The 14,844-nt window shown below is 40.3% G+C and overlaps 1 protein-coding gene across 1 annotated transcript in view; it reads left to right on the top strand.

Moving 5' to 3' along the window:
• MCOLN2 (mucolipin TRP cation channel 2) overlaps positions 1-14,542 on the top strand; it is a 39,282-nt gene extending 24,740 nt beyond the window's left edge. The window contains exons 7-13 of the mRNA XM_077823915.1: positions 847-962; positions 2,000-2,149; positions 5,420-5,521; positions 5,638-5,760; positions 9,319-9,525; positions 11,169-11,287; positions 13,316-14,542. Coding sequence (XP_077680041.1) covers positions 847-962; positions 2,000-2,149; positions 5,420-5,521; positions 5,638-5,760; positions 9,319-9,525; positions 11,169-11,287; positions 13,316-13,352 — 854 coding nt within the window. The 3' untranslated portion in view covers positions 13,353-14,542. The remainder of the gene's footprint in view (positions 1-846; positions 963-1,999; positions 2,150-5,419; positions 5,522-5,637; positions 5,761-9,318; positions 9,526-11,168; positions 11,288-13,315) is intronic.
• Positions 14,543-14,844: the final 302 nt, after the last annotated feature.

Raw genomic sequence — 14,844 nt, forward strand, 5'->3', positions numbered from 1 at the left:
CTCTGTCTGCATATTAAGTAGTTGATCAGAGAACACGGAGTTAAAATACTCCTGCATTATAAATGGTTGACTTGTTTTGCTCTGAACGAATTATTTATTTATTTATTTTTACAAAAGCTGTTTAAGACCCTGGATCTACCAGAATACATAAATTTTTACAAAATCTATTTTTAATTCTATATATGTGTATAGAAATTGAAAATCAATCCCTCCTTTGCTTACCTGTAAAGAACTAAGTTCAGAGAGCTGCTTATCCCCTTGGAAAAGATGTAGGTTGTCACTTACTCATAGTGCTGTGCATGGAATACTGTTCCCTTACCACTAACTGCTACAGCAGGTCTCAGTTGCAACTGGTGAAATGGAGGCTTCTAATTACAGATCTTCATTGATGAAAAGCTTTTTGGTAAACAGTGTCAATGGGCCAAATTCTGCCCTTGCTTTTGCAACTTCAGTGAAGTCAATAAGATAGCGAGATTACTCTTGGTGTGTGAGCAGAATTTGGCCTGTACATGAATTACTAATTTAAAATAGTTTTAAAAAGAAAAAATTCATTTCACTTTTGGGGCACAGTCCCGCAAACCCTCTGCATGTAATACCCCAGTGATTTGAATTACAGATCTACATTCAGGAGGATTCTTGTGTACTCCATATGTATGTATTGTATTCTATATAGCTTATTTCCGTAGTGAGATGACAGTATACCAAGTGTTGCAAAATTTGTCATAATAAACTTTCAGGGAGCTTTTATTATATAGTTAGTTAGTTTTTCAAATGCTTATGAAAAGAATTCTGTGCCAGAAGAAATATGTAAAGATCTAACTGTTTCCTGTTGTACTTTTTTTATAGTAGTTCAGAAAAACACTCAATATATTTTGGTTTTTGATGGATTTGTCATCGTAAGTTGCTTTGCTTCCCTTATACTCTGCACACGATCCATTGTTCTTGCTCTGAAATTGCAAAAAGTAAGTACAACGTTGTCTGCCTTTTCTCTCTGCTTTTGTTTCCATTTGCTTTCCATAGTTTAGTTCCACTAAGTGGTGCTATGTTTTGGATTATCAAGTAGTGAATCTGTTCTAGGAAAATATCTCTCCAAGAGTGTATTGCATCTGTATTATAGCCAACATGATATTTAGGAAGGAGCCTTAGTATGCTTGTACAGTACGCAATGAAGTCTCAGTCCTTATTGGAGTATCTGCATGATACTGTAATACAAATATGTTCATTTCAGATCCATAGGTTGAAATTCTGGCCCCACTGAAGTCAATGTAGTTTTGCCATTGACTTCATTTGTGCTGGATTTCACCCCAAATCTTCAAGTCCTTGTTTGTTTGAAGTTGCGCAAACCATGCACCCTCAAAATCCAAATATGGCTAACATTTTTCCCTATAAGGCTGAAAAAGCCAGATATTTAAATGTTCACTGGGTAAATTCCTGAACTCAAAGGGCCTCATGCTTTTTGTGTCATGTTGTTGCCCCACTCTCCTCTGATGCACATGTGAGACACACTGATATGTTCCGTACCTCGGAATCTGTTCCTAAATGTGTTCACAGGGGAGGGGAGAAGAGAGCACAGGATACGTGATATCCAATTATCTTAATCCGCACACTGTGCTTTTTTATAACCATCAAAAAGGTAATGGGACATTGTCAGACTTTGAGGGATTGAGAGAGCAGTGCTGTCCCATCAGTAGGGGACAGGAGAGAGTCTGTGGATTGGCATGCAAGATGCAGAAAGTGAAGTTGGTAATAACGAATAATAATGATAGCAGTCACCCTTTACAGAGCTGTGTATGAATGTCCCATAATTATTTTCTGTTGCTATTGCTAATGCTACCCACACATGATTTCTACAGTATTTGCTAGGGCATATTCTTCCAACAGACCCAACTTAAGTACTCTACTTGAGCTGTACTCAAGAACTGCAGCACCTGTATGAGATTCCTTTTATTTTCTGGAGAAAAGTAGGTTCTGTAACCAAATCTCTAAATGTTTACTACAGAGATTTGTGAATTTCTTCCTGGAAAAGTACAAACGTCATGTCTGTCATGCTGATCGTCTGGAGTTTATAAATGGATGGTATGTCCTGGTGATTATCAGTGATGTGATGACAATCATTGGATCTATAATGAAAATGGAAATAAAAGCCAAGGTGAGAGTTAACACATCTTAATATTTTCATCACTGTATTTAAGCATGGTTTTAATTTAAACTAATGCAAGGAAAACCAAAGTTGTGACCAATTAACTGTTTTGCCACAGTGATTTGGTTTGGTTTCTCTTCTTTTGGTAGTATATTCCCCTCTGCCAGTACCTGTTTTTTTGTTGTCTGTTATCATTGGAATATGAGTTTTCTCTTGGTCAGTGGCACCAGCTCAGTTTAGTCAAACTCCTGAAGGTCTTCTGCCCCTTCACTCTTGGAACTCCCATTTTCCTCTTGAGTACCAAACAACTCTTTTTATGGCCAAAATTGTGTTGCTCATAGCAGCATCCTTTGAGTCAAATGCCACTGGCAGGAAGACACCTACTGTATGTTATGGTCAGGGCCCTACGAAATTCACGGTCCATTTTGGTCTTTTTTCGTGGTCATAGGATTTTAAAAATAGTCAATTTCACAGTGTTAGATGTTTACATCTGAAATTTCACACTGTTGTAACCATGCGGGTCCTAAAAGGGAGCTGTGGGAGGTTGTGGGATTGCCACCCATACTTCTCCACTGCCTTCAGAGCTGGCTTCCTAGCCAACAAGCACAGAGCTTCCTGAAGCTGGAGGAGGTTCCTGGAGGTGGTCTGGCCCCTGCAGGGGAAGAGGAAGTCCTCTCCCTCCCCAGCCCAGCCAGGGCTAGCAGCTGCAGCCCAGCACACGATAGAAGCCCCCTTCTCCTACAATAGCTAGATTTCACTGGGGAGATCAGATTTCATGGTCTGTGACCCATTTTTCATGGCCGTGAATTTGGTAGGGCGCTCATTATGTTGAGTGGCCATCATAGGCATAACCCCACACGCAAGTGCACAATACTGACACTGAGCACTTCTTTCAATAAGTTTTCTTCTGCAGTAGCTATTTCTTTAAAACAGTTTTTTTTCAAATTAAAACAAAAACCCATAGTGTATTTCTTACATTTACATCCTCAGTGTTAAGAGGAAACAACATACATCTTTTATGATGAATACAATATAGGTCATACTCTTCTAAAAGGACATCCCTATATAATTTTAAGGAAAGCGAATTTACAAAACATATATGTATTGCATCTGTAAAACGACATTGAAAAATGCAGAAGCTATAATTATAAATGGGGGGTGTGTGTGTGTGAGTGTGTGTGTGTGTATGTATGTATGTATGTATATGTGTATTATATATATATATATATATATATATATATATATATATATATAGTGTGTGTGTGTGTGTGTGTGTGTGTGTGTGTATATATATATATATAATATAATATAGCAAGCTAGGCTATATATAAGTACACAAAAAGAATCTGTCATTAAGTTATAGAGTCATGGCCAAACAAAACTTGCCATGAAACCTAGGATGGCAATGCAGAACACCCCTAAGTGCAAGATGCAGCAAATTAGGCCATGTAACGTTAAGTACCAAATGGGCATAACAGACCTTGCTACCAAAGCTGAAGGAGTGAGCTTTATGAATGCAGGAGTGGGGGGGAAACAGCAGTCACTTATGTTCTTTAAAAAGTGCTCAATCCAACCAAGATGCTATAGTAGCCGTAGAATACAGTCTAGTCAGTAATCTCGCCTTAGTTCCACATGTGTGTATGTGGAATTTGTTCACGTAGATAAGCTGCAGTTTAAAGCTGCAGTTCAGCAACAGCCTTCAGGGAGGGAGGAAGAGGAAGAAATGGAGAGACCTGGCTCTGCTCCAGGAGAGTCCTAAGGTGAGGCTTGAGGGAAACAGGAAGGATAAACATGTGGGTAGAGGATATTCTCAAAAGGGTGGAACTGCTTTTTCAGGGAGAGGGATTGTTCAGCATCTCTCATTTGGGGTGAGAGAAATGTTGCTCTTTGAGCAGAGAGTGGGGCTCCAGTAGCATTCACCCAAAAGATCCCAGGATCTCTTGAGAAGAACTGACCCCAATCTGCCTCTCCATAAAATTCTTGGTACAGTAGAATCTGGAAGTTCATTCCATCTCATTTACTTGGCTTCTGTTCCTGAAATTGCTGCTGTAAATAGCACTTTTTTTTTTTTTTTCAGTCACCTCTACAGGTCTGGATCTTGGCCTGCATGTGGTAGGCACAGTACACACACCACGCACATAATGAAAAGGTGGTTCCTGCCCCAGAGGGCTTAACTAATGAATGCTGCCCATAATTCTTTCCTTTAAAAGCTGATGGTCACTCACTACCTAAAATTGTATTCTGAACAAGAAAATCAAGAAACATTTAACAAACAGGAGTCTCCTCTAAACTGTCCCCAAACAGCAGCTTGTGGGAATGGGAATATCTCTGCTGTAATCCACTTTCTTAATGGACTGTCAAATCTACAAGTAAAGCAGTGTCTGTCACCACGCTCTGATCAATCTGTCTCGGTTACAATAAATATGGTTTTATGTTCTCAGCAGCTTTTTTCCCCACAGCTCAACCATGTTTTGACAAAATTTGTGTAATCACATGTACTGATATGTGTCTCTCAGGGCATTTTGGGAAAATGTGGGCCAGTGGATCATGCTTCCCAAACTCTCAAATGTCTTACTGCACAGGTAGCTGGGAGGAATAAGCATTGGCCAAATCAATTACACAGGCACAGTAAGGCAAATACAACAGAATAAGTTTTACAAACTTGCTACCGCCATGTGTCAGCCTCGGCCTGAAGAAAGAGCAATGAGCTACTAGTTGTTGTGATTATAAACAGTATTAACCACGTGTGTGGGCAGAAAGCTCGTGAAAGTTGACCATGCCAGCAGCTGGTAACAAATGCTGTTTAAAGTTGTAGTGTAGACAGGGCCTTAGTCACAAAGTCTCCCTCTTATTAATTGTGAACTAGTGCTTAAGTAGTGAATGAAAATTAGTTTGCCATATGATTAAAAATAGCAAACAATGAACTTCCTTGAGAACTTAATTTCAAAACTGCCTGTTATAACCAAAGTGAAATCCACACAGTGCTTGTAGGCTTCATGCAAATTTCTTTATATCATTGTGCACCTTTTTCCCATCTCCACAATACCACGGCTTCTCTGTATAAGTCACCTCTCCTGAGGAACCATATTGACTTGGTGTTATGTGGCTGTGTCCATTAGGCATTAGAATTCAACTGAAGCCACTGAAATTTTAAAATCTGACCTAAAAAATTTCCATGTATCATTCTTTACCTGTATAGTCATAAACTGTGATACCTATCAACAGGTGTTACTTCACTCACCTGCTTTTTTATTTTTATTTTTTTTTGGCATTCCTCAGAACCTCACAAGTTATGATGTTTGCAGCATCTTACTTGGAACATCGACTTTGTTTGTTTGGGTTGGAGTCATCCGATACTTGGGATATTTCCAGACATACAATGTAAGCCTAGAATCAAATATTCAATAGCTTCAGCTTATTTTTGTTCTGTTGTTTTTATTCTAACTTCTTTAATGTGTGTCTTGTCCTCTTTCTCCTTCTCCCCCAACCCTTTGCAGGTGCTCATTTTAACAATGCAAGCATCATTACCCAAAGTTCTAAGATTTTGTTGTTGTGCTGGGATGATATATCTTGGCTATACATTCTGTGGCTGGATTGTATTAGGGCCTTATCATGAAAAGGTATGTAAGCTCTTCTAAATGTGCATATATAATCATTCCATACTCGGAGTAAGTGCTATCATTTGGGGGAAGATACTCCTGCTGCTTAAGTGTAAAACATAACTCAGCCTTCGTTATGAAGCCATAACAACAGCTTTAAGTTTTATATGTTAAACTCTCACTGCCTTTCCAAACACTACACTGAGGATTTTCAGAAATTCCCCCACTGTTGTTCCAGTGCTGGTGTGGCTTCAGCACTACTGTCAATGGTGAGCGCTCTACCATAGCCTGCGCACTGATACTTTTGATCCCTGTGTTGCCTCAGCAGGGTTTTGTATTGCTCATAGCTTTTGCCAGACCTTCCCCTCTGGGTGAAACTTGGCAAAGTTGATCTTGACCCAAATGTAGGGTGAACTGGAAAGTTTTTAATCAAAATCACTTGTGGTTTTTTTCTTTTTCAATGGAGATGCAAAATATTACATATACTTCTTTTTTCCCTAGATTCCAAACTAAATTTTTGTGCCTGCGTAATTCAAAAATGTGGGAAGCTAAAGGCTTTAGCATGTTTTTATAAAGCTCTTCGCACAGGAAAGAACAACAGTTCAAGTTTAGAAAAGAGAGACTGGTGTTATGAACATTTAGAATTTGCATATTTACTAATGCTCATTAGTAATAAGAAATGTCTATACTGGTTTTCATTCTTGACTGGAGTATGTGCAATATGATGAAATTTAGTGCAACAACACAAACCTTTAACTTTGATTTCTCAAACATAAAAAAGTTACATTTATTTATCCTTTGCTCTTAATGCATTTTAATTGATGACTGAATACTTCTTAAAAGCTTTTAGAATTTCCTGCAGAAATCCCATAATACCCTATACATCCCTCAGATTATATTCTGGGGACCTGTCACTTTTAGCTGACATGTTGTTGTAAATATCACTTTTACCCTAAATGGCGAGTAGCAAGCATCTAATGATTTGAGTAAGTGAAAGAATAGTCAATGAGATGTTTGACTGTGTTGTCAAAACTTTGTCTTGTATGATTTTCTCGTCATTAAATGTTATGGCTCAGCTCATTTTGTTTGAGGCTCTAGCAACTTGCCCCAAATCTCACTAGATGGCAGTATTGTACTGTATAGAACAGCCTATTATAGGCACTTGCTTTACCGTGTGTTTTTGTGGCAACTGACTGACTGCATGTACAGCAGACTGAGCAGAATTGAAAGGAGGATGCTCCCATTCTGTTCTGAATGCTCCAAACTGCAGCCCAAAGTAGGAATGACACTTGAGTCTCATACATACTAACTAACCAAGAGGGCCACTGCAAGCTTTGTGCTCAGATTCCCTTAATGCTGTCTAGTGGTTGTACTAGTTTCATGTTCCACCAACTTGACACTCCCAGAAGCAGTACTCCCTGCTTGTCAGTTACATTTTCTGTCTCCTGAAGTGTAGTGCAAAGGTAGGATATGCAGGCAAGTAACTTCATGTGAAGCAGTGAGTAGTAGATGATTATTTTTAAAATTAAAGGAGGATTGGTAAGTAGTAAAGAAGTAAGAGAAACAGGACAGTCCTCCCACAAGTCATATTGAATCAGCTACCGTCTACTACGTCAGCTACAGACCTTGCCACTTGGAATTGCGTGGGGAAAAGTACTCTACAGATTCCCTCTTAATTTTTTCATGAAGAGTTTCAAAATCCCAAGGGTTACCCTTCTATTTCTACCCAGCCTCTCTCAGGCCTCATGTACTAGAGAATCTCTGTTCAGCAGAGAAGAGCTGGATTCTGCCCTTTCCATGTGACAACTACAAGGAGTGACCATGAGCAAGGTGAAGCCTTCTTAGCTGTTTCTTTTGCGAGATGGTTTGTTGAGCAGCCCTGCCAGCTCAGAAGCAAGAGAGCTGAACATGGATCTCTAGATGGCAGTGTATTGGACCACTCGTGTTCTAAAATCACCCTTTCCTATTATCCCTTACAGCAAATTTGTCTTACTCCTTCCCCACACTTCATAGAATACATAATCCTAGAAATGTAGGACTGGAAGAGACCTCAAGAGGTCATCTAGTCCTCCTGCTGCCCCCACTGTGCTAAGGCAGGACCAGATATACATAGATCGTTCCTGGCACATGTTTGTCTAACCTGTTCTTAAAAACCTCCAGTGATGGGGATTCCACAACCTCCCTAGATAACTTGTTCAAGTGCTTAACTATCCTTCCTTCATAGTTAGAAAGATTTTCCTAATATCCAACCTAAATATCCCCTGCTGAATATTAACCAGATTATTTCTTGTCTTACCTTCAGTGGACCTGGGGAACAATTGCTCACTGTATAACAACGTTTTACATATTGAAGACCGTTACGTCCCCTTTAGCCGCCTTTTCTCTATACTAAACATGCCCAATTTTTTTCAACCATTCCTCATAGGTCATATGGGAATTGCCCATATATAGCATTTGATCTTCTCTGAAGACATGTTTTGACATGGCATCAGCCAGCTACTCTGAATGCCTGACGTAAATGCTGTTTACTTAGGGTTTCTGGACTATCCAGCATTCTTTTTGGACCCAGAAAATGTGAAACTATGGGCGGTTTTGATAGTAGGTAGAGTTGGATAAGGCAAAGTGAAAAGGCAAAATTGGAGATTGCCTAGTGGAGCTTGATATAAGGCCTGAACCTGCTCGCACTGTCTTTAGCTATTGCTATGAAGGGCCGTTAGCACCCTAACCCACTGAATAAAATCTTTACCATTTGCCATAACTCTCTTTCTTGCTGCTATACTGGGATTTAGAAAACCTTTTATCAATAAAACCTAAATTTGGGTTCAAATGTACCTGATCATTTGCAAGATAATCCCCAACCCCTTCACCAAATAATGGAATGAGATAATATAGCTGGAGGATATTCTTTCAAATATCAGTATTTTTGTTAAAGAGAAGTATGGTCTCTAATTTCGCCACAGAAAGGCTAGAGGAACTGTAGTGGCTCCACTTATGTCCTATTTCTCCCAAGTGCAGAAAAAACGAAACTGATCTTTACCAATGTGCTGCTGGAAGGGGATTTTAAAATATTTTATTGAAAGAATAAGAAGAGTCTGGGGATCAGAAGACCTGGATTCTGTTCCCAGCTCTGTCACATACTCACTGTGTGACCTAGGTCACTTAATCTCTCTTTGCCTTAATTTTCTCATCTCTAAATTGGGCATACTTTCCCGCATGCATAGTGTAATTTGAGATCCTTTAATGAAAGCATTAAACATTAGTGGTGGTTGTTTATTAGATGCTTTTACCCCTTGGCACCTTTCCTACAACTGATGCCAATGCAAAACACTCAGGTACAGATGGAAAAGGAATTCTCTGCCTCCCAAGCCAAATGATCATGCCAGTCTTAAATGTACAAAATACACAAAAGAGAGAGATTGTGGTTGTGGGAGGTTTTTTGGGGAGGTGGGGGCAGGAGAGTAGTGGCTGTGGGTAAAAAATTTGTGGGAAAACTGTTAATGAAAACGTCTGTCTTTATTTCCCTTAACCTGACTGTATGTGGAGATCGGGTTCTAATGTTAATCTTTCAATATTGTCTAGTTTGAAGATCTGAACACAGTTGCTGAATGTCTGTTTTCTTTGGTCAATGGTGATGACATGTTTGCAACATTTGCTCAAATCCAGCAGAAGAGCACCTTGGTGTGGCTGTTCAGTCGATTATATCTGTATTCCTTCATTAGCCTATTTATATACATGATCCTCAGCCTTTTTATTGCACTCATTACAGACTCTTATGACACCATAAAGGTAAATCATTTTGTCTTTTGTGGTATTTTTCTTCTAATCAATTATTTAGCATTTCATGTTAGTTTAAACCATAAAGCTGGACAAATGGAAGCTCTCTTCAGATGTTGACTGATTATGATGTATGGTAAAGATATTCAAAGCTTTTAGCTTAAGATCTGGTAAAAAATAGAAGAGAATTTCCCTTAAGTGATTTCCATCCAGGCATTAGTTTGGAAAACTTACCTAAGGTATCACACCTCCCCCCCCCCCCAATTTCCCACAATCTATTCTTCTGGCTGTATTACATTTGGGTCAGAATAGTGACTTGAGTGGGATGCAGGGAGGTATATTAAGCTTAAAATCATTGAATGCAATTGCTTACAGCTAGAGAATTCTTTCATGGAGTGCAAGAGTGTTCCTGCAGTATCAAAAAGTCTCGTTGAGGCCAGGAGAGAGTGATGTTTGAAAGATGTCTGTTAACACTGCTGGGGGAGAAGGAGGCAAGGGGGTAACCGGTTCAGTTAAAATTGCTTAGCAGTACAGATTTGAATACCTCTGCTCCCTGTGCTTCACAGAAATTACTGGCTCGATAATTAGTAGAGTGCATGGTATGAAAGAGACCCACTGAGTCTAGTACTAATGAACTGCGATCTGGAACCACTCTATCCAGTTCCGGTGAAAGATGGAGTGGAATTAAAAACATCCCCTTCTCTAGATTTCTTCCCTGCATTCTTGCCCTCCATCAGTATTTTCTTTACATTTGTAGTCACTTGTATTTCTATATACTTAAGTCCTGGTGGTTAGAGTGACCAGTGAGAAGGCTGCATTCAGTAACTGGCCTTTGGCTGTTGTCTCTTTGTTTTAGTTCTCATGGGAATACATGTGCAGCATAGTGGTAAATTGATAGTGGCAGTATTTGGACCACAACTATCCAGCTGACCAAGGACTCTGTTTTGCAAGTTTCTCGGTATAGGATTGCAGTAATTTTGTTGATATTCAAAGTGAGATCACTTCTGTTTTCTCTCTCTCCCCTTGCCTAATCATCTCAGGTGGATCCAATGGTTTAAAGGAGAAGCCGCTCAGTATTCCAAGGCCAGAAGGGACCATTGTGATCATCTAGTCTGACGTCCTGTATAACACAGGCCATAGAATTTTCCCAAAACTTCCCAGAGAAGAATAGGTTGATTTATCTGTTTTGTATAGCAGTTCCTCTGAATGAAAATGTTGACTAAACTTCTAAGTGGCTGCTGTTTATCTCTGCTTCAAATCTGTTGGTCTTTAGAGCTTGGGATTTTTAATTTATGGAGAACTCACTCATTTATGGTGACTATGTAGGAGGAAAAAAGTCAACATATAAACAGTTAAATAGAACCACGCAGGAATGAACTGGATGGTTATGCAAGTAACCTGCGAAAAGAAATAACTGAACAGTGTCTTTTCTTTTTTCAATATAAGTTTCCTTTAGCTCATTCTTCTGTTCCCACGACCACACTCTCCTAGCCTCACTTTGTTTGCTGCGGTAGTGACGGTTTGATTCAACTATTAATCTAGATGTTAAAGCTGATAAAAGTGTGGGAGAGCAGTGTGGAATGGAGGCTGGTTTCGAGCAATGACAAAAGGAATGGTTTTTTCATGCACTGGAAATAAGGTGTCCTGTTTTTCAGAAATACCAGCAAAACGGCTTTCCAGTAACAGATCTTCATGAATTCCTTAAAGAATGCAGTAGCACAGACTATAGCAAAGAACCACAGGCTTCCATGCCTTTCATCTGCTGTTGTAGGAGGTCAGTATGGCAGTGTGATTCCATGAGCTATGTAATTCTCATAAGTACCCATGAGGTTAGCTGTCCGTTGGAAAGTATGGGTTTCACTATGGTAGGCACGCCCGTAAATCTAACTATAGCATGTTCAGACTCTTAAATATATTTATCCCTTTCTGTTGTATTTAGCATTAGAAAATAGCGAATTTGTTAAGGGGAGGGGGCAGGGAAAGATACCTTTTTGAGTTTGGCTGTAATCTTTATAAAGCCCTTGGAGACCTACGGATGAAAAACCCTATATAAGAGCTAAATAGCATCATATTTCTAAAGGAGTGAGTTGTGCTGATCAGGTCAGGGAAGCACTGAAAACTGTTAGGAGCAAAGCTAGGCTCCAAGACCACCTTGACTTCCAGGTGGGAGACCTGTTGGCAGGTAGCAGTAGAAAGGAGCAAGAGAGAACTTGTTCTTTCATTTTAAGTGACCCATCCCCCATCCCAAACCTTGAGATTTGTCTGATGAAACTATTCCCAGCTATCTCCCCTCTAGTTTTAATGGGAGCATTTCCCTGAGAACCTTGGTCACTTCCACTGAACTGCCTGGAAGTGCCCATTATTTATGAGCAGGGCCTGTGTTGGGACCATGTGGATGGGACTGGAAGGCATTTCATCCGGTTCAGACCCCTATAGGGGTTAAGGGGCCAGTAGCAGGCTGTCATGTTCTCTCTCGGTGGGGAAAAAGAGGAGTAGGGACCATTCATCCTATAGTATTGAGCTCACTCCCACCTCTTAATCCCTGTTAAAGTGGTAGGTAGATGGCTGTGGATTGCTGCCTGCTGGCATTGACAGCTGTAGCACTGGTGGCAATGGCATTGAGGTTTATACACAGCAGGGTTGGAGGCAGATGGAGCCTGAGGGCATGGTGTCATGTGAGGAGTGTAGCATTTCTGGGTGATCAACTGACCCAAACTAGTGTGGCCAATCTTGTGTTCCTAAATCTATACCAATGGATCTTGTACAGTAAGGTTCTTGTGAGCCACAGCTTTCTGCTTTTGCTGTGCCCCGGGCTGAGGCTGAAGTGTCTTTTAGTTGAGGAAAAACTGCTGGCTTGAGGGGGAGAGGGGAATAAAAGAACACCTAAATCTCCAGATAGTTGCTGTGGACACTTCAAAGGTGGAGGTACAGTGAACTTAAGTGCAGCTTCAAACCTACTCTCGCAGGCTGCAAGCAAGCTTCTAGATCCTTTTCTCCTTAACGGACTGTTCGCTGAAAGAAGGAAACGAGTTCAGCTTCCTCAGCAGGAGACCTGCAGCTGGGTTGAAACCTGGCACTTCTTTTGGGCTCAGAGCCTTGGGTTCCTTGGTGTCCCAGCATTTCCAGTGCACTGGTTTGCTGTTGGGTATAGAAACTAGTTGGAGCTGGGCGCTGCGGCGCTGAAGTAGGAAATTACAAATTGCAACAGGGTACGAGGGGGATTATCTCCTGCCCTGGAGGTAGGGAGCAAGGCATGTTGCTGCATTTACCAAGATGGGCAGGCTTACAGTACTGCTGCCCAGTGAAGGGCATATTTTCTTAAACTATACGCCTCCACACGTCTTTAGCTGAGCATGTCAGTCAGGGGAGCCCTAAATGGTACAACAAGTTCGGACTGGTGGATCTGTTGTCTCAGTTGTGCAGCTTAGTCACTTTTAGCACTTTCTGTTTCTCTGAACATCCATCTGGCTGATGAATGAACAAATCGGGTGCTGTGACTTCAGGCTAATCAGAGATTGCTAGTGACCACAGTAAATTACCGGGACCGAATTGATTTCATGGGTACTTAGCATATTCGGTTTTCTTGCAAAAGGCCAATCCATAAAAAACCTGTTTCCTTTTTCTGAGAGTGTCATAAAGGCAAGGAGTATAGGTAGATTCTCTTTTTGATGATTAAGGAGGGAGAGGAGAAATTCAGCATGGTTAACTTTAAATATACCAAGGATTTTATGTTGTCCTTATTAAGTACAGAATTTAAAAATACCAACTTCTTTTTTTTCTTCTCTCTGCCCCCTTTTTGCAGACGAGGAAGTGATGACAACTTGATACTTATTAACTGACAACCTACTGCTGAAATTCACTGCTCAAGAATGTTCAGAAGGAACAAACAGCTGTGGAAAAACAGCCCCCCAGATTTCAAGAAGATCTGTCATTTGGGGCTATTTCCTTGTAAACATTATGATCCTATTTACTTCAATAGTTTGGGGAGGCGAGCAGGGCAAAAAGCTGCTAATGGTTGGTGTCAGCTGGGTGACCACATTGGAAATTCAAAAGCTACCTTTCTTTGGACTAGAATGATGAACTGATGACCATTCCCACTCTGTGTTCTACCGTCTGAGGCCTGAACCTGAGAGACACTGTCTGTGGGAGCTGTCGTTTGCTCAGCACCTTCTTCAGATCAGGCCCCAAACTAATCTTCTGATTCTTAAATATTTATATTAAGGAACATATTTAAAAAGGATTAAACACACTTGTTTTTAAGTAGAATGTTGAATATTGCAGTTATTGGTAAGGGGTGTTTCAGGTCATTCATTTAAAGTGATGTATTGGAAATGGAGATTGTAATTCCTATTTGACATAAAACATGATTCAGTTGCTTGAAATAAATTTGTGTAATGCAGAGCTGTTCAAAAATGCAAAATAATTGTCTTCATGTGCGTTAAATTGATTGATTTAATTGTTAAGCCATTTATATATCGCTAAACTTGCCTACCAGTTTGTTTGTACGAAACAAAAGCAATTTGTAGTTGCCCACTTCCTTTGTCTTCTGGCGGTGGGCTTACTCCATTATATAAAAAATCTTCAGTGTGTGTGATAGACGCATAGTGTATTCGTTTGGGTACTTCATCACATTACTTATTGGCAAATAAGTCACATATGATGTGAATGTAAGCTTTCAGCACAGATATCACACAAGGGATAACTTTTTAATGAAAACTCACCTAATTTCTGCCGAGTTTACCCTTCAAGTTTGACATGGTAGTTCCATACTGAATAAATCCCTTTTAAAAGTACATTACTTGGGGCACTGATTTACTGATGTTTCTATTCCAAGCACAGGTTGAGAGAAGGAGAATATATAGTGGCAGATTCAAAGACTGTTCATACAGGCCAAGATTTTCAAGTGGCTGGTGATTTTGTGTTGATATGAGTGCCCAACCTGAGACCCCTTAAAACAGCCTGATTTTCTGAGGGGAGGGTGCTCAGCACTTTCTGCAAATCAGGTTTCTTAAGGTGTTTCAAGCCTGGAACCCCAAAATTGAAGCATTCAGAATCACTACTCACTTTTGAAAATCTTGGTTGTAACCACAGTCCTCAGATGAGATGGATTACTGCTTCAAGCGTCTTGATTAATCTGAGCAAGCATACAGTGCCTGATGGCAAAGGTGGTTAGTCACAAGTTAGGAAGACTGTGTGCTCTGGTGATCAGAGCAACAAACTGAGACTTGGGTTTTCTGCATTTCTATTCTTGGCTCTGCTACTGACCTTAGGTCCTCTTTCCCAGTGGGAAGGAAAGTGCTTACATCTGATGTAACGGGAGCATTGAGACCC

The sequence above is a fragment of the Eretmochelys imbricata genome, chromosome 8 (assembly GCF_965152235.1).
Source record: "Eretmochelys imbricata isolate rEreImb1 chromosome 8, rEreImb1.hap1, whole genome shotgun sequence".
In the NCBI taxonomy this organism is placed as follows: domain Eukaryota; kingdom Metazoa; phylum Chordata; order Testudines; family Cheloniidae; genus Eretmochelys; species Eretmochelys imbricata.